The sequence below is a fragment of the Phyllobates terribilis genome, unplaced genomic scaffold (genome assembly GCF_046119375.1).
Source record: "Phyllobates terribilis strain yellow unplaced genomic scaffold, ASM4611937v1 Scaffold_2__4_contigs__length_985480577, whole genome shotgun sequence".
Lineage (NCBI taxonomy): Eukaryota > Metazoa > Chordata > Amphibia > Anura > Dendrobatidae > Phyllobates > Phyllobates terribilis.
Window position 1 is genome coordinate 541,163,452 of NW_027362762.1, and position 19,712 is coordinate 541,183,163.

General features: G+C 45.5%; 1 protein-coding gene across 1 annotated transcript; it reads right to left on the reverse strand.

Annotated features, from left to right (window-relative positions):
* Positions 1 to 14,258: 14,258 nt before the first annotated feature.
* Positions 14,259 to 15,943, reverse strand: LOC141252872 (uncharacterized). Its single transcript, XM_073670621.1, has 3 exons — positions 15,489 to 15,943; positions 15,244 to 15,391; positions 14,259 to 15,163 (listed from the first exon to the last, which is right to left on the reverse strand). Exons 1-3 carry the CDS (start codon positions 15,535 to 15,537, stop codon positions 14,395 to 14,397), a joined length of 966 nt encoding a protein of 321 aa, XP_073526722.1. The 5' UTR covers positions 15,538 to 15,943; the 3' UTR covers positions 14,259 to 14,394.
* Between the last annotated feature and the right edge of the window lie 3,769 nt (positions 15,944 to 19,712).

A 19,712-nucleotide genomic window follows, 5' to 3' on the forward strand; every position in this document is an offset into this window, starting at 1 on the left:
TGCAATGGACCCTATTTTTCTGTATACAGTGTCCACAAACTCTGCCTGCCTAACTCCTGCTATCACCAGTAATATATACAGCTGGATTAGTCCTTAGAAGGACTGTTCATTCAGATGTGTATATATAGCTGTGGAATACCTAATACCTGATTAATAAACCGCCAATTATTTCCCTAGCTCAGCAGCACCTCTCCCTACTCTGCCTGTCTGAAGGGTAGAATTTGACGAGCTTAGGATCACCAGGTCTGATGTAGACCCGATGATGCTATGCGGCCAGCCAATCAGTGTAATGCCACAACCAACATGGCCGTAGCATTTCAGTGAGTGGCAGGAAATCCCTGCATGTTTATTCGTTGTTAAAACAGCTCCAAACATGCAGGGCGGGGACTCGAGCTCCCGCCCGAACATCCCAGAAGTACTCGCTGAGCGCCGAGCATCTCGCTCATCCCTAGTAGTGCCCTATGAGACATGCTTGAAATAAATGTAAAAGGATGGAGGCCCAAGCAGTATCTGTATATCCAGTATGTCAGAAAATGCACAGGGCGGCAGCGGTCAGGACAGATCAGAGCAGCATCTCCACACCCCGATGCGCGTTTCGCCACAAGCTTCTTCCCGGAGCTTGTCGGGGTTTGGGGTGGCCACCTACTTGAACGGTCAGTCAGCCATTGAGTGTGTTAGAATCAGTGATACCGATGATGTATTCAGCACGCCACGTCCCTCTGAAATTGGCTTCCTTGGAAGTGCTGGCTGACCCACAAGTGTGGAATGCAAGCGGTCAGCTGTTTAGCACTTCTGGAAGCCTGAGGGCAGGGCCGGCGTCAGCACCCGGCGCACCCGGGCAAGTGCCGGGGCCCTGAGCAGGCAGAGGGGCCCACTGGCAGTCGGGTACCCCGCTGGGCTATGGGCGGAGGAGAGCGGTGTCAGCGCCCGCCGTTCTCCGCCGCTTGCTCAGGGCGCCGGCAGCCAGATACTTACCTCTCCCCGTGCCTCCGCAGATCCGCTGTCTTCCTGCTCTGCGCTCCCTGTGACGTCTCAGGTCAGAGGGCGCGGTGACGTCTTTCTACCGCGCCGTCCCCCTGAGCCGTCACAGGGAGCGCAGAGCGGGAAGACACCGACAACGCTGGAGTCCGGACCCGAGCAGCTGCAGCAGGTGAGGAGGAGGGAGGTGAGTATTTGATTTTTTTTTTTAATGTATGGAGGCATGGGGCATTATATGGGGGGGGGGGGTGACAGCCTGCATGGGGCATTATGGAGAGAGGGGGTGACAGCCTGCATGGGGCATTATGGAGAGGGGGGTGACAGCCTGCATGGGGCATTATGGAGAGAGGGGGTGACAGCCTGCATGGGGCATTATGGAGAGAGGGGGTGACAGCCTGCATGGGGCATTATGGAGAGAGGGGGTGACAGCCTGCATGGGGCATTATGGAGAGAGGGGGTGACAGCCTGCATGGGGCATTATGGAGAGAGGGGGTGACAGCCTGCATGGGGCATTATGGAGAGAGGGGGTGACAGCCTGCATGGGGCATTATGGAGAGAGGGGGTGACAGCCTGCATGGGGCATTATGGAGAGAGGGGGTGACAGCCTGCATGGGGCATTATGGAGAGAGGGGGTGACAGCCTGCATGGGGCATAATAGAGAAAGGGGGGTTGACAGCCTGCATGGGGCATTATGGAGAGATGGGGTGACAGCCTGCATGGGGCATTATGGAGAGAGGGGGTGACAGCCTGCATGGGGCATTATAAGGGGGGGGCAGCCTGTATGGGGCATTATGTGGCGGGTAACAGCCTGCATGCAGCATTATATGGGGACCAGTATCCTGTATGGAGCATTATATGGGGGCCAGTATTCTGTATGGAGTCTTATATGGGGGCCAGTATTCCGTATGGAGCCTTATATGGGGGCCAGTATTCCGTATGGAGCCTTATATGGGGGCCAGTATTCCGTATGGAGCCTTATATGGGGGCCAGTATTCCGTATGGAGCCTTATATGGAGGCCAGTATTCCGTATGGGGCCTTATATGGGGGCCAGTATTCCGTATGGGGCCTTATATGGGGGCCAGTATTCCGTATGGGGCCTTATATGGGGGCCAGTATTCCGTATGGAGCCTTATATGGGGCCCAGTATTCCGTATGGGGCCTTATATGGGGCCCAGTATTCCGTATGGGGCCTTATATGGGGCCTTATATGGGGGCCAGTATTAAGTATCGGGCCTTATATGGGGGCCAGTATTCTGTGTGGAGCGATTCGCCCGTTTCTGAGCTTTTGTAGAATTTACAATAGATATCGCTCATGTAATGTAAGAAGTGAAATCTTTGCATTGTACTATATATATATATATATATATATATATATATATATATATATACATATATATATATATATATATATTGCTCTGCAGTATCTGTGTATCATGAATCGTGGTATGTATTAAAGGGGCCCACTGAGACTCTTTCGCCGGGGGCCCAGAAAAACCTGGAGCCGGCCCTGCCTGAGGGTCATTAAAGTGAAAAGTGGCAACAATAAATTATTTATTTAATTGTTGTATATTTAAAGTGGCAGTGCACTTGTATTAAGAACTACTGTAGTAAGGTGCCAATAATAAATTATTTAAAGTGACAGTGCATGGAAAGTTTAGACCCAAAACAATGCAACGTATTAAAAATTACTAATTAATATACTAGTGTTTAACAAAACTAGAGTAAAGGTAAGATACAGTGTGTATTGATTAGACAGTGAAATTTCATAGTCAATGTCACATATCATAATCCCCAATATTGTCAATACTGCCGTGGATATATCTGGTCCATCTGTTTAAGGCCCACTAAGAATAACGTTCATGCCTTATCACTATAAGCATGGATACAATAAAGCAGATCTTGGTAGCATAAAAAAGAGAGATGCTGCTGTAATATGTATACTTGAAAACAGGATGTTTGGCATGTTGCTCATCTATGATACCCTCCTCCCCTAGATAGGTATTAAAATAAAATTTGTCAGGTCCCAGACGATGATTTAAATATATTCCTTTTATGAAGCACTCTGTATTTTAACCCTTGTTTTATTGGTCTATATTTTGGCTCTAATAAAAATTAATTCACTTTTTAATTATAGTTCTTCTTCTCTTCTTGGGCTCATCACTCTGTAGCCTAGGTGTGTTGATAATAACTGAGCTTAGCAGTCACACCAAGACATTATATATCAAAAAGACCAAGGCACCAGATATAAAAAGTGTTCTTGTTCAAAAATACAACTTTTATCCTTTAAATCCTTTAAAATACATAGAAACATTTTGGCCACAAAAAGCCTTGAAGCCGAACTGAGATCACAGAAGTACACCAGTGGTGCTCTTGTTGTCTTGAAGTCATGCCAAGATAGACGGCTTAAGGTGCTGAATCTATTGATTGGCTTAATTGTTCATGTGAGTTGTAGTAGTTGTAGTCGTGAAATCACCATTACAGCCTGTTAACATGAACGGAGCAATAGTTGAGCGGCATCGCTTGACCCATGAGGATGAATAACTCTGATTTTATAATTGTTTCCTAATGCAAGCATATGGGCATACAATGATTACAATGGATCTCTAAGTCAAGCAGTATCAGATGCTGCCGAACTGTGATTGGCAGCATCTTGGAGGGAGTGGTGAAACATCATGACCCCAGAAAAGACCATGAAGAAATGCCCAGTTGCACTACAAAAGGAACAAATATGAATATCTCTGCAATGCAGTCAGGCAGTGCAAAATGGAAAAGAGTGGTAGAATCAGGGAGCTCTGGGATTTTTACAAGGTATTTAGCTAGATTGTTTGAGTTGCAAATTGAAAGTTAAAGAGTTGGTTCACTACTTGGACAACCCCTTTTTAAATAAAGTAATTCTCCTTATAAAATAAAAATAACAGATACTCACCTCCCGTAGCAGCCACATTTCAGTGATGTCTGTGCTGGGTCTCCCTTGGCTCGCGTGATATTCTTATGTTACACAATCCCCGCATACAATATGTGGCTGCTATTGTGCTGCTGCACACAATTTATTTTTCTTGAGGCCACTTGGGACCCTAGTATTTAAATTAATATTCCACCATGCTTCTCTGTCATGGAGTATTCTCTCTCTCTATCGCATCTTTAAGGTGGAGCTAGTACCTGTTCAATAATATTTAGCTATTGAACCAGTTCATACGTCCAGGTGGCGAGCATTTTTATTGGTACATTTTTAATTTTATTAATGGGGCCGGAGTCAGCACAAGCACAAACAGCACTATCCTGCGCCATTTTTTAAAGACACTGTCTGCGAATTCGCATGTCTTCAATAAAATGGCGCCATAGTGCAGTTTGCACACATGATGACTCCGGCGCCTCACTTCACAGGCGCCACCCATCCCTGTTTCAGACAGAATGTTGCATCCAGCATATATAAGATGTACTGAGAATACAGGGGGGTGTACTCATTTACGCTGAGGACTGTATATATAACGTGCTGAGAATACAGGGGGCTGTACTCACTTACGCTGAGCGCTGTATATATAATGTACTGAGAATACAGGGGGCTGTACTCATTTACGCTGAGGGCTGTATGTATGACGTGCTGAGAATACAGGGGGTGTACTCACTTATGCTGAGGGCTGTATGTATAATGTGCTGAGAATACAGGAGGGTGTACTCACTTAAGCTGAGGGCTGTATGTATAACGTGCTGAAAATACAGGTGGTGTACTCACTTATGCTGAGGGCTGTTTGTATAATGTGCTGAGAATACAAGGGGTGTACTCACTTATGCTGAGCACTGTATGTATAACGTGCTGAGAATACAGGGGGTGTACAAACTTATGCTGAGCGCTGTATGTATAACGTGCTGAGAATACAGGGGGGTGTACTCACTTACGCTGAGCATTGTATGTATAACGTACTGAAAATACAGGGGGGTGTACTCACTTACGCTTAGCGCTGTATGTATAACGTACTGAGAATACAGGGGGTGTACTCACTTATGCTGAGCACTGTATGGATAACACACTGAGAATACAGGGGGTGTACTCGCTTACGCTGAGCACTGTATGTTTAACGTACTGAGAATACAGGGGGGTGTACTCACTTACACTGAGCGCGGTATATATAGTGTATAGTGATGAGCAAGTACCGTAATATTCGTAATCGCTATACTCGTAACGAGTACTTTATAATAATCGCGTATTCGTTCCTAATAGCGAGTACAATGTAAGTCAATGGGAAATGCGAGTAATTTTCAGCTGGGGTCTGGGGGCCTGAGGAAAAGGCTGAAATGGATGGGAAAGTGATGAAACAGAATGGGAAGAGCCTGGAGAATATATCTGCATGCATTTCTGACTCACATATGGTTTCTAGGAATAAGTTTGTCGCAGTATTACGCCACTTTTACAGACACACAAGAACAACTACCAAACCTAACCAAAATTGCATTTAACAGGCCAAAAAGGTTAAGTATGCAGGAAAAACTGTTTATCACTTGTATATAAGGCTAAATAAAAGAGAGAAACCAAAAAAATATCCCTTTTAGCCTTTGTTCACACATACTGTTGTGGCTTTTTTCACCTTTTACAATTGGGAGGGTCCTGACTTATACATTTTGTAGGTCCCTCTGTCAGACATCATTTTTAGTTCGCTATTCCCCAGCACTTTACAAGCACAGCTAGAACGTACCAGTAGGTATGTTGATCTTTGGCCTGAGAGGCCTCAGGTGGCTGTGTAACATGAGTTTTGGAGGGACAGCTGTTACTTAGACATTTGGGCGGTCCCTCCATCATTGACACTCAGATAGTGGAATACATATTCCATAGCAGTTTACAATGTGCCCATTGCAGCGTTGGGCTTGACATTCCTCCTCCTCCTCCTCCAGCACCATGTGATACTGCGGCCCTAAATTCAAATGTTCAGAGGCCCTGCAGTAGGCAGGAAAGCTGAGTTTTGTGAGAGCCCACGTGTGGCCCTGTAACATACATTTTGAAGTGCCCTCCTAAAGAAATTTTGGAGGTCCCTCTTGTGTACATTAGAGAGTGCCCTCACTTATTCATATTGTAGGGCCCTCACTGTATTATTTAACTCAAATAAGGGCAGAGACTACAGAGACAAAGGCCAAGAGACAAGAAGGTAGCAGTCAGTGCGGCCTGTGATCTTCAGGTATGGCTGAACTCTGTGAACAGGAAATATAGCTGCACTAGTCAACTGGATGATTAGCTCAAATATATCACTTGTGCAAGTCAATGGACAAAGGATATATGGTGCCCCTCCTCCAGGATGGGTTGGAGAAGCGTCTCCAAATGGCTCAGAGATTTTGATTGTCAATATTTCCCAGATTATATAGCAAGAGAAGACTTCTTGATACTGTACTACTTGGTCCAGTGCAGAATGTGCATCGTATTTCCAAAAATTACTCCCGGGGGCTGTGTCATAGGTGCAGGAAGAATCTTCCACGACCACACAGTCCACTGTGGATACACAGAAGGCTGGCCCATCCAATCCTGAAGCTGGTTCCCCTGGAGCTGGAGTACTGTTGTAGTCGTGGCCCTCAATTCAAGTTTTCAGAGGGCCATCAGTCGGTCTTCAACAGTTAGTGTAAATTTTTATTGAATATGTGTCCCCTATCTCAGTCACAATGTGGCACAAGCCAGGTATGTTTTTTTGCCAAATAGGGTGACCGACAGTACATTTCTATTGAATATGTATCCCCTATCTCAGTCACAATGTGGCACAACCTGTGACAAGGGCCTCCAATGACAAATATTAGTTTGGTAGGACCACTGTACATTCCAGATTTGTCCACTGCACAATGTGCATAGAGTTTGTAAAAATTAGCCCTATGGGCTGAATCATGGTTGATGCAGGAAACCACTATCCCAAGGGCCTCTAATCATAAATAGTAGTTAGGCTGGAGTAGGAATACTGTCCTGGTTTGTCCACTGCACAATGTGCATAGGGTTTGTAAAAATTAGCTCTATGGACTGAGTCATGGTTGACTCACTATTTTGGCTATGACAGCTAGCTTGGCTTGTGCCATCAACATCTGAAAATCTGTCAACAAAACCCAAAATGCCAAAAAAAGCCTGCTAAAGGATGTGGACATGGACGTGGTGTTATCAGTGGTGCGCGAGAAGGCACTCAGTCTGTGTCAGGTCAGAAGAAGCTTGATGTATCCACTATGTTCCTGAAAAATTTCCCGGTCTGGAACGTAAACGTGTGTAGAAGCCAGAAGAGCGAGAGCAGATTCTGTCCTGGATAGCAGACAAGGCCTCTACGCATTTGTCAAGCAACAACAAATCTTCCACGACCACACAGTCTACTGTGGATACACAGAAGGCTGGCCCATCCAATCCTGAAGCTGGTTCTCCTTCCTCCCGCCATTATCAGTCACAGGAGACATATGACCCCAAGCTTGGCCACTCCGGGAATCTGTTTGGTACGTATCCTTTGGTTGGATCTGGCCTATCACCATGCTTCATTGATGAGGGACAAGAGGAGGTGGCGTGCGTTGATGCTCAAGTATTTTAGGACCTACTGCCAGAAGAAAGCCACTTGAAGGAACGTTATTTACTGTCTCCAGAGGCAGAGGTTGATGATGATGAGACACAGTTGCCATCAGGTCAGCCTACAATGTCAACTGGGAAGGAGGATGAGATGGAAGACGAGGTGGTCGATGATGAGTCCACTGTTCCGATCTGGACCGATGGCACACATAGCCATGACAGCACAGAGGAAGATGGATATGTAGCACCAACACTGGCACCAAGGGGTCGTGGTTTGCCCAGAGTGAGAACTGGGTCAACTGTTCCCAAGAGCACCCCGACTGTGCGCCAAGTCAGGGCAAAGGGGCTGCTGTGTGTAATTTTTTTTTTTCATTCAGAGAAAAACATTGTAGTCTGTAGCATCTACCATACCAAGTTGAGCAGAGGCCAGGGCAAAGGCAACCTAAGCACCATCAGTATGCAAAACCACATGGCAGCCAAGCACACCAGTAGGTGGGTGCAACACCAGGGTACCAAATCTGCATCTGCGGGTCAAACTAATGCCATGTTGCCTGGGCTATGTCCTTCAGAATCTGCTGTTAAGGAAGCAGGCGCTCATACTTCCTGCCCACAAGCTGCGGTTGCTCACACACAACAAACATCAACCACATCCACTTTCTGGTCCTAGCGAAGCGTCCGTGCAAATATCCAGCCACGCACCCACAGGCACAAATACTAAACTCGCACATTGCCAAATTGCTAGCTGTGGAGATGTTGCCATTTAGGCTTGTGGGAACACAGTCTTTCCATGATCTTTCGGCTGTGACTGCCCAACGATACAGTGTTCCCAACCGCCACTATTTTGCCCGGTGTGCTGTCCCTGCGTTACACAAGCACATGTTAAACAATCTGAACTGGGCTCTCACCAACGCCGTAACCGGGAAGGTCCACCTAACAACATACACCTGGACAAGTTGTTGCGGACAGGGGCGATACATTTCTGTTACGGCACACTGGGTGAACCTGGTGGAGGGTGGGACAAAGGCGCAAACTGGAACATCACACATCCTACCCACGCCAAGCATAGCGGGCCCAACTTCTGTCAGGGTTTCCGCCTCTTCATATTCCACTTCCGCTCTCCCCTTCTCCTGCTCCTCATCCTCTGCTGAATTACCCTCCCCATCACTGCCAAGCTGGGAACAGTGCAGAAGCGCATCGGCAAAGCAGCTAAAGCTGATCTGTTTAGGTCAGAAAGCACACAGCTTTAAAACAACAGACCGATCAGTGGCTCTCCCTGCTGCACCTCCAATCCAGTCTGGTCGTCTGCGATAATGGGCGTAACCTGGTGGCGGCTTTAAAGGTCAGCAAGCTGGTACACATGCCATGCATGGCTCACGTGCTGAACCTAGTTGTTCAGAAATTTCTGAAAACTTACCGTGACTTGCCGTACCTACTTGAGAAGGTGCGCCGTATTAGCGCCGGTTTCCGCCATTCCTCTACTGCTTTTGCTGCTCTTACAGCACTGCAGAAGCGATTGAATTTGCCAAGTCATCGACTCATTTGAGACCTGCCCACGCGGTGGAACTCAACCTATCATATGTTGGCGAGGATTAGTGAACAGCAGAGGGCAGTAGCTGAATACCAACTTCAACATGCCCATCAGACTGAGAGTCAGCCACCACACATAACAACTGGCGAGTGGGTGAGCATCGTTGACATTTGTGAGGTTCTTGAGAACTTGGAGTACTGCACCAACTTCGTGAGCGGTGATCAGGCTATTATCAGTGTAACCATGTGTCTCTTGAAACAATCACTGCATAATCTCAAAGGGGAAGCTTTGAGTGCCCGGCATGTTGGTGTGGAGCCAGATTTCCCAATGGGTGATACTACCCAGTCCAGCCAATATTCTGAGGCAACATTGGGTGATGAGAAGGAAGATGAGGAGGGAGGTGACTTGTTTTTCTGTGCTACCAAGGGGACTCTTAATGCTACAGAGAGGACACCCAACCCAAGCTTCATGTCTGTCCAGCCTGGATGACCTGGAGAGGAGGAGGAGGAGGCGAGTCAGCTTGAGGAGAGGATGGGTACTGTTTCTACTGTTGGGAACACAGAACATTTGCCTTTATGCAGCTTGGCCCACATGGCACAGTTCATGTGTAAGTGACTGTGGCAAGACCCTCGCGTGATGCAGATTTTATCCAACAATAATAATAATAATAATGTTTATTTATATAGCGCCAACATATTCCGCAGCACTTTACAATTAAGCGGGGACATGTACATACAATAAATTAAATACAAGGTAAAACAGTTTAAACAGTTACATTAGGAGTGTGGTCCCTGCTCGCAAGCTTACATTCTACAAGGAAATGGGTGGACACAATAGGTGAAAAGTGCTTGTTATTTCAGGTCTGGCAATTATAATAAGTAGGGATTTTCATATAAAGCTGCATGATCCGGTCATCAGCCAGTATGCCTAAGTGCAATAATCAAGTATTGAGTGCAGTTATCGTGTGCATGGAGGTTGTGGAGACAGATGAATGGTAAGGTACAGATTCTGAATAATATTTAGAAGGAGGGGACAGGGGAAAGTTAGTTTACTGAGTAGTTGAGGTGGTAGGCTTGTTTAGAGAGATGGGATTTTTAAAGCGCGTTTTAAGACGTGGGGGCTAGGCATCAGTCTGGTGCAGCACGAGAGAAGTCTTGGAGACAGAGGTGAGAGGTTCGGATTATGGGGGATGTTAGTCTTAGGTCATTTGTAGAACAGAGGGCACGTGTAGGGCGATAGACAGAGATGAGAGAGGAGATATAAGGCGGTGCAGAACTATGGAGAGCTTTGTGAGTGAGAGTGATGAGTTTATATTGGACCCTGTAGCAAATGGGCAACCAGTGTAATGACTTGCACAAGATGGAGGCATTGGTGAAATGGCTGGACAGAAATACGACCCTGGCTGCCGCATTCAGGATGGATTGGAGAGGAGAAAGTTTGGTAAGATGGAGACCGATCAGAAGAGAGTTGCAGTAGTCCAGATGAGAGTGAATATAAGCGACAGTTAGAGTTTTAGCAGTTTCAAAGGTGAGAAAAGGTTGGATTCTGGAGATGGTTTTAAGGTGCAGGTGACAAAAGCGACCTATACTGGTTGGCCACCTTTCTCAATCCACGGTACAAGGAGAAATTTCCATCTCTCCTTTTGGAGTCACCAAAGAGTTTTACAATGGAATCGTTCAAGAGGGTCGTTGTAGATAAGTTGCTGAAAACATCACCTTCAGACAATGCTGGTGGCAGAGGTACCGGCTCTTTTCAACACCAAGGGATATTGGGGAGATACACGAACACCAGCTCCAACAGAGGTGGGGGGAAAATGTGCACAAATTGGGCAATTTTCAATAAACCAGCACAACAGCAAGGGCTATCTGTGCCTGTAACAATGTCAAGGAGGGATAAGTTGCAGAACATGGTCAAAGGGTACCTAAGTGATGAAACGTGAGTCCTTTCTGACGCTTCAGTTCCTTTTAATTATTGGGTGTCTAAGCTGAACACTTTGCCCGACCTCTCCTTATATGCCTTGGAGGTGCTGGCCTGCCCGGCTGCTAGTGTGGTGTCAGAGCGTGTTTTCAGTTCCGCTGGGGCAATCATCACTGATAGGCGAACATGCCTCTCCACGGAAAATGCAGACAGACTTACTCTGATTAAATTCAAAAAGGACTGGATATCTCCACAGTTTGTAATCCCTCCAGATGACAGCAAGCCAACCTAAATTCACCAAAAATTTAGATTCATGCTACTGCTGTTAATGTAACCCCTTTCCCATAAAAAAACGTTTCCTTCCTTCGTCAACCATGACTCAGCCCATAGGACTAAATTTTTACTAACCCTGTGCACATTGTGCAGTGGACAAACCAGAAGAGTATTCCTACTCAAGCCTAACTACTATTTGTGATTGGGGGCCCTTGGGATGGTGGCTTCCAAAATAGTGGGTAAAATGGCCTAGTGCGTGCTTGGCAGCAGGCAGTAGGAAATGTTTGGACTACTGCTTTGCGTAGGGCACTAGACACCTTTGTAAGTGGACTAATGTGTACAGAATGCAGGCTGTCACCCCCAAAACAGCGGGGAAAATGGCCTGGTACGTGCTTGGTAGCACGCAGTAGGAAATATTTGGACGACTGCTTTGCGTAGGGCACTAAACGCCTTTTTAAGTGGACTAATGTGGACAGAAGGCAGGCTGTCACCCCAAAAACAGCGGGAAAATTGCCTGGTGCATGCTTGGCAGCAGGCAGTAGGAAATGTTTGGACTACTGCTTTTGTGTAGGACACTAAACGCCTTTTTAAGTGGACTAATGTGGACAGAAGGCAGGCTGTCACCCCAAAAACAGCGGGGAAAATGGCCTGATGCATGCTTGGTAGCAGGCAGTAGGAAATGTTTGGACTGCTGCTTTGCGTAGGGCACTAGACACCTTTTTGGCTATGTGCCCACGTTGCATTTATGAAGCAGAAAATTTCTGCAACATTTCTGCATGTCCCTTGCCAGAAAATCGCGTGCGTTTTTTGGTCGCGTTTTTGACGCGTTTTTGACGCGTTTTTGTATGCGGATTTTACATGCGTTTTTGTAAGCTTATTTCATGCGTTTTTGAGCACAAATAAAGTTATTGAAAAAAAAAAAAAAAAAGATGGAAATCCTGATGTCATTTCCTAGTTCAACCCCTCTTCACCATTTTGTTTTTTGCAAAAGACAGTATGCCACAGGAATTGCAGCCCCTGCGGGTCAGCAGACCATGCCTAAACCTTCTGCTAATGACTTGCTTAAATCTCCTGCACTACAACGTTGAGCAGGTAATATAAACTAAGTTTTTTTGGGGTACATTATTTTTATGTAGTGTGTGTACTAACCTATTATTGTTCTATAGGAGCGTTTAAGGAGGAGAAGACGACCAAAAAAAATTTGGGTGCACCCTATCTTGCAGGAGCGGACGGACAAGGGCCACTTTAATGTTCTCTACCAGGATTTAAGGAGGTAAGATATATGTGAACAAAGTATAATGTCATCCGTCTATGCTGTTTTTTTAAGGTTTTGTTTGTATACTATGTTCCAAAATTATCTTTTAATATTTTTTTTTTCTCTGTTTACTATAGTTTTCCTGAAAAATTTAAACAGTTCTGCCGTCTGAACATTATTGCATTTGATCGGCTGCTAAGCCTTATGTCTCCTGACCTGGACTTCCAAGACACTGTAATGCGAAGGGCCATCTCTGCTGAGGAAAGGCTGCTCATCACCTTGCGGTAAGTTGAATGTTGATTTATATGTACCTGGTTTTGTTCGCCACCCTGCGGTGATGGCTGGTGTACCTGGTTTTGTTAGCCACCCTGTGGTGATGGCTCCACTGTGTCTGTCTTTGTGTACATATTTTTGGCTTGACCATGAGATCACCATGCACAGAGATCAGATTGAAAAGGTCACTGATGTGTAAACTCTAGAGCAAACATCGTAGGCAAACACAGACACAAAGTCAAAACACATTATAAATTGATATGTGTGAACTCAAGAGAAAACAAAAGATGACCAAAAAAGATTGAGAATGTGGAGCCCCCCCCCCCCCCAAAAAAAAAAGAGCCCATTGTTGGAATAGTTTTTTGTAATAAAGACCTTAATTTTTTAAAAGATGAATTAATAATGGATAATTACTGTTGGCTTGTATTTCTTTTTATGGCTTTTCTAATTATCTATTTTTCCTTTTCAGATTTTTGGCCACAGGAGAGAGCTATACATCACTGCACCTCCAATTTAGGGTTGGTAAATCCACCATTTCCAGAATTGTGAGGTGCACATGTACCGTCATCTGGCAGAAGTTGCAGCCCATCGTGATGCCTTCTCCAACCGAGGAGACTTGGCTGCAGGTCGCAGCAGGCTTTCAAACTGTGGCCAACCTTCGCTGACTACTTCATGAGTCCTGAAGGTGCCGTGCACTGGCAATACTCCTGTGCTGGTGTTGAGCAGCCTGACCAGCAGAGAAGATCTGATGAACAATAAAAGAAGAACTTCCTCCTTTTTTTTAAAAATAAAAATGTAAAAAAAAATGTTTTTAAAAAAAATAAATTTTGGTTAAACTTAAATTTGTCTAAAATATTTCTTGAATTGCAACCTTCTACATTTTTTTTTTCGACAATACGTCAACGCAAAAGTGAACAACCCACAAAGACCAGAGCCTGTAAATTGGCATTACTACCTAGAGCGCTATTCCCAAGTACTGTCTGCTAAAGTCAACCCTCACCATTGTTATTTGCTTGCGCTAAGAACAGAACTAGCAAATAACAGTGTTGAGAGTAGTATTCATCCAAAAAATAGTTGTGGTCCAAAATATCAAAGTATATTTCTAATTTAAAAACCACTGTATACAGCCGACCACATACGTAGATTAGTTTGAACAAATTTCAAAAATGTAGAGTTCCTCTGACCTGCGCTATGGTGAGCGCAGATCAGGGGAACACTTTTTCATTACAACCCAATCCAACCACATATACACTTGAAAAAAAAAATTAACAGATAGTTTAAATAATTTTTTTAATACGTAATATAGAATAACTGTAAAAAACTTTTTAAAAACACAAAACAACAAACTTCTAGAAAATTTAATCGGACAAACATTGCCCATAACTTGGGAAAAAATTACACACTGTGTACAGCACACCTGTCCTCTAATCAGTTTTGGGCCCTAAAATACGGGCAGCACCTGTAGGTTGTTTAATTATATAAAAAGAAAGACCTTTTCTTACAGTCCCCTACGCCTGATGCCTGGTATAGGTGACCATAAGAAAAGGTCTTTGTTAATTGTCTGATTCTCTAAAACATTGTGTATCTATCGACCTACAGGTGCTGTCTGTATTTGCTAGGGTCCAAAAATGCTGACAGGGAGGGGTAAAATTTTTTAACTACAAGTTTTGAAGGTCTTCTTCAAAGCTGTACCCAGGAAACATTTCTTGAGAAAAAGTAGAGTTGGGGGATGGTCCTCTGATAAATGATGATGCACCATGAGCCATTTGCCGACCATAACTTGGTTGCATATCTTCTGGACGGTATGCTGCAGCAACCTGCCCAAAACGCTGGGTTGCAGCTGCTGGTCGTGGTGGAGGCACACTGGGTTTGAAACAATTAAATATTCCGCATACTACGGCTGGGGGCGAGGGCATAACTGCTGCCTCTTCAATTGCCATGACCATAGCGCCTGCTGCAGTCATGTACATGTTCTGCCTATCTCGTGGCAGAGATCTGATGCGGGCAGCTTGGGCTGAGCAAAATTTATCGATGGCATCTTCCTGGGATGCCCTTTCCACAAGGCTGAGGGTTCGATTTGTGAGTGCTTCAAGCACAATAGTCCCACCCCCGTGGCTTTTGGCCTTTTTTTTGCCCGCCCTTCTCGATGCCACGAGATGAGCAGAACCAGACCCCCTCCCAGTGGGCCTCAACACATCACCAGCAGAGCTTCCAGCGTCACTTGGAGCAGGAGCAGGAGAATCAGTCACCAAACCCGTCCCGATGTCCGCTGGATTGGACAAAGAATGTGAGGGACAACCAGATGCTGAAGATGCCGAAGCAGATGGATCCGGTGAGGAAAGCTGGAAAAAGTCCTCGGATTCCTCCTCTGCTTGCTCTGTGTTTGTGTCCTCTTCTGCTGTTGGGGCCATGATGTTTCCTTCAGTTCTGTATATAATAAAAGGTAAATCCCAATGTAAATACAACATTTTTGGAAACATTTCAATTAATATGTTTTGGGAATTTACCTCCGCAAACTCCTACTGGTTAGTATGAAGGCCAGCTCGTCCGCAAAAGGAAATTTTCTTTTTTTGGGTGATGAGCCACTTTGCACCGACTGGTGATACTTCACCAGCCGGTCGGTGACCGATCTCCACCGATTTTTAATATCATACACTGCAATGACACAACCAAAACAATTTATGAACTGCTTTGACACCAAAAAGTGCAATTATAAATAGATATAAAAATAAGTGTAAAAATCAAAACTTACTAATTTCCTCTTGGGCATCACGTTCAGCATTCACCCACTGGGGATACATTTGGCTCAACACAGAGGCCCAGGCGTCTTTTTTCTTCTGCTTGTCTTTGTAGTCAGGACTAGCTCGGTCCCATATTTCGGGATATTTTTCAATCTACAGTGAATAATAACGTGTGTGAATATTATTTTAAAAACAAAATGGAGGAATAAAAGATTAACCCCAAAAAAAAAATTAAATAAACATATGGAGATATGTACGCACACACACCAACACTAACCCCTCACCTATATTGTACGGTTCTTTCACACGTCAATCTCCGGGACGAGTGTTGATGCCATTTTCCACACACAGCGGAGACCCACACACAGACCCATTGCAAAGCATGCTCGGTCACACTTATCTGTACTAACGTGGATATGTGGACGTGAGAAATCAACCTTACAGCGTATGCAGGAGCTTTCAGTGAATGAACCTACATACACTGTACAATAATCTTTCACTTTAATAAAATCTTTTAACCAAAAAAAATAAGTGGGCTCACGCATAGCTTTAATAAATAGCAAAGGGAAAGCAGACGGTTGTTGGCTGATGTTATAGTCTGTGAAGTAGCCAATAACCATGGACCCTTCCTTTGCTATTAATACCAGGCCGCAGCAGTTAGCTTAGCCTTTACTGGCTACTATATAGGAAGCCCCCCCCCAAAAAAATGACATGGGGTCCCCCTATAAATTGTAGCCAGCAAAGGCTAGCCACTTTGCCTTTTCTGGCTACTATTTATGAAGACCCCCCCAAAAAAAATTACATGGGGTCCCCCTATAAATTGTAGCCAGCAAAGGCTAGCCGCTTTGCCTTTTCTGGCCACTATATAAGAAGACCCCCCCAAAAAAAATGACATGGGGTCCCCCTATAAATTGTAGCCAGCAAAGGCTAGCCACTTTGCCTTTTCTGGCTACTATTTATGAAGACCCCCCCAAAAAAAATTACATGGGGTCCCCCTATAAATTGTAGCCAGCAAAGGCTAGCCACTTTGCCTTTTCTGGCTACTATTTATGAAGACCCCCCCCAAAAAAAATTACATGGGGTCCCCCTATAAATTGTAGCCAGCAAAGGCTAGCCGCTTTGCCTTTTCTGGCTACTATTTATGAAGACCCCCCCCAAAAAAAATTACATGGGGTCCCCCTATAAATTGTAGCCAGCAAAGGCTAGCCGCTTTGCCTTTTCTGGCCACTATATAAGAAGACCCCCCCCAAAAAAAATTACATGGGGTCCCCCTATAAATTGTAGCCAGCAAAGGCTAGCCGCTTTGCCTTTTCTGGCCACTATATAAGAAGACCCCCCCCAAAAAAAATTACATGGGGTCCCCCTATAAATTGTAGCCAGCAAAGGCTAGCCGCTTTGCCTTTTCTGGCCACTATATAAGAAGACCCCCCCCAAAAAAATGACATGGGGTCCCCCTATAAATTGTAGCCAGCAAAGGCTAGCCACTTTGCCTTTTCTGGCTACTATTTATGAAGACCCCCCCAAAAAAAATTACATGGGGTCCCCCTATAAATTGTAGCCAGCAAAGGCTAGCCACTTTGCCTTTTCTGGCTACTATTTATGAAGACCCCCCCAAAAAAAATGACATGGGGTCCCCCTATAAATTGTAGCCAGCAAAGGCTAGGCGGACAGCTGCGACCTGATATTAATAGCCTAGAAAGGGGCCATGGTTATAGGCCCCCTCCCAGGCTATAATATCAGCCCTCAGCTGCCCCAGATTTGGCGCATCATATTTGTGCGCCAAATCTGGCACTTAGCCTCGCTCTTCCACGCTGCCCTGGTGCGGTGGCAGGGGGTAATAGTGGTGGGGTTCATGTCAGCGCCAGCTGACATGAAGCCCAGGTTAGTAATGATGGGCGTCAATAAGACACCCCCATTACTAACCTACAAAGTGTTAAAAAGAAAAAAGACAAACACCCAGAAAAAAATAATTTATTTGAAATAAAACACAATTTTATTTAATTCTAATTTTACTAAAAAAAAAAAAAATAGTTACCTGTCCACGTTCCTGCGCTGATCTCCCATGCACAGCTGTCACATCTGGAGATGTGACAGCTGTCATGGCTGCTGTAAGCTCACGCTGCCAGGAACACGTCCGCTCCCAGCAGCATGAGCCCCTGACTGAGGTCACCGGAGTGCATTCAGTCAGCGCTGCTCCGGTGACCTCCTTTACAGCCCTGTTGTACCGTGGGAATTTCTCACGATACAGCGGGGCCGTAAAGCAGATCACCGGAGCAGCGCTGCCTGAACTCCGGCGAACCCGTTCATTCTAGCGGCGGCAGCGGTTCAGAGCGGTCACATTCTATGTGGCTGCTCTGAACTGGAGATCTTCGTGGGACACTCGTGGACTGCTACGGAGGGGTAAGGATAAGGTTGTGGTTTATTATTTTATATTTTATTACAGGAGATCGATGGCTTCGGGGAATTAGGTGTCTAGGTGAGTATAGGTGTATTTTTTTATTTTTTACTTTATTTTAGGTGGCGATCGGCGGGGACAGGTAATGTATGAACTATTTTATTTTAGGTAACCACTGGCCACCAATGAAAAAAAAGGGGGCAGTAGATGACATATTATTGGGGCAAATAAAAAAAAAACTTTAATAATGATAGCACCCCCCCCCAAAAAAAAAAAAATAGGGGGGGGGGATAGGGTCAATAATATATGGAGGCACATATGGGGGCTATTAAATTTAATTTTGGGGCACATTTTACAGCAGGATCAGTCTGATGGGAACTACTGCTCCCATCGAGCTGATCCTGCTGGCAGGAGTGGACGGGGGACAGACATAGGCCGATGGGAGTAGTAGTGTCACATCGGCCTATGTCTGCCTGCTGACACCCGCGCACACAGACCCCACACAAACTCCACACAGACCCCACACAGACCCCACATACACACCACACAGACACATACAGACCACATACACACCACACAGACACATACAGACACTTACCACACTAATCATGAATCCCACGTTGACATTCATCCGCTTGTACCATCCCACGTTAGCAGCCATGATCCTGAGAGACGGGAATATTATGGGATTCTCGTCTTCCTGGATTATGGGATGCTCATGGGATGGATGGATGGAACGCCCAATTGTGACGTCACTTCCTATTTGCTGCGGTTTTGAGGTACAAGACCGCAGCAAAGGCGCTTCACTTCCGCAATTATTTTTACATATTTGCGGATTTGAAGCGGCCCAATGCAAGTCAATGGCGGCGATTACGCCGCGCTTCCGCAAAATTAAATGACATGCTGTGGATTTTTCCGCGGAGCATAAACGCAGCGGAAAAAACCGCAGCGTGGGCATTGACAGTGCGGCTTCTCATTGAGGACCATGGGGGGCGGATTACCAAGCATTTTTGGAGCGTTTATGCTGCGGAAATTCCGCAGCATATACGCTTGAAAAATGCTACGTGGGCACACAGCCTTTAAGTGGACTAATGTGGACAGAATGCAGGCTGTCACCCCCAAAACAGCGGGGAAAATGGGCTAGTGCGTGCTTGGTAGCAGGCAGTAGGAAATGTTTGGACTACTGCTTTGCGTAGGGCACTAAACGCCTTTTTAAGTGGACTAATGTGGACAGAAGGCAGGCTGTCACCCCCAAAACAGAGGGGAAAATGGGATGGTGCATGCTTTGTAGCAGGCAGTAGGAAATGTTTGGACTGCTGCTTTGCGTAGGGCACTAGACACCTTTTTAAGTGGACTAATGTGGACAGAATGCAGGCTGTCACCCCCAAAACAGCGGGGAAAATGGGCTAGTGCGTGCTTGGTAGCAGGCAGTAGGAAATGTTTGGACTACTGCTTTGCGTAGGGCACTAAACGCCTTTTTAAGTGGACTAATGTGTACAGAATGCAGGCTGTCACCCCAAAAACAGCAGGGAAAATGGCCTGATGCATGCTTGGTAGCAGGCAGTAGGAAATGTTTGGACTACTGCTTTGTGTTGGGCACTAACCGCCTTTTTAAGTGGACTAATGTGGACAGCAGAAGCCAGGCTCCGACCCCTAAAACAGCGGGGAAAATAGGCTGGTGCTTTTAAAAATGAAGGCAGCACAAAATGCTACTACTCTGTGTGCTGGAAAAATATTAAATATTGCTTTGCCTCTGACAAGAGCTGTTTAAGATGGACACTGGAAGAACACTTTATCCTCTCCCTACATAATGCACAATCTCTCCCTCCCTGTACTCTGA

What these genes read in the sequence shown, in the direction of transcription:
- LOC141252872 (XM_073670621.1), bottom strand. Translation starts at nt 15,537, where the DNA reads ATGTATCCCCAGTGGGTGAATGCTGAACGTGATGCCCAAGAGGAAATT. An exon ending in TGATGCCCAAGAGGAAATTA is followed by an intron (nt 15,392 to 15,488) that starts GTAAGTTTTGAT and finishes GTGTCATTGCAG; the next exon opens with TGTATGATATTAAAAATCGG. An exon ending in ACCAGTAGGAGTTTGCGGAG is followed by an intron (nt 15,164 to 15,243) that starts GTAAATTCCCAA and finishes TATTATATACAG; the next exon opens with AACTGAAGGAAACATCATGG.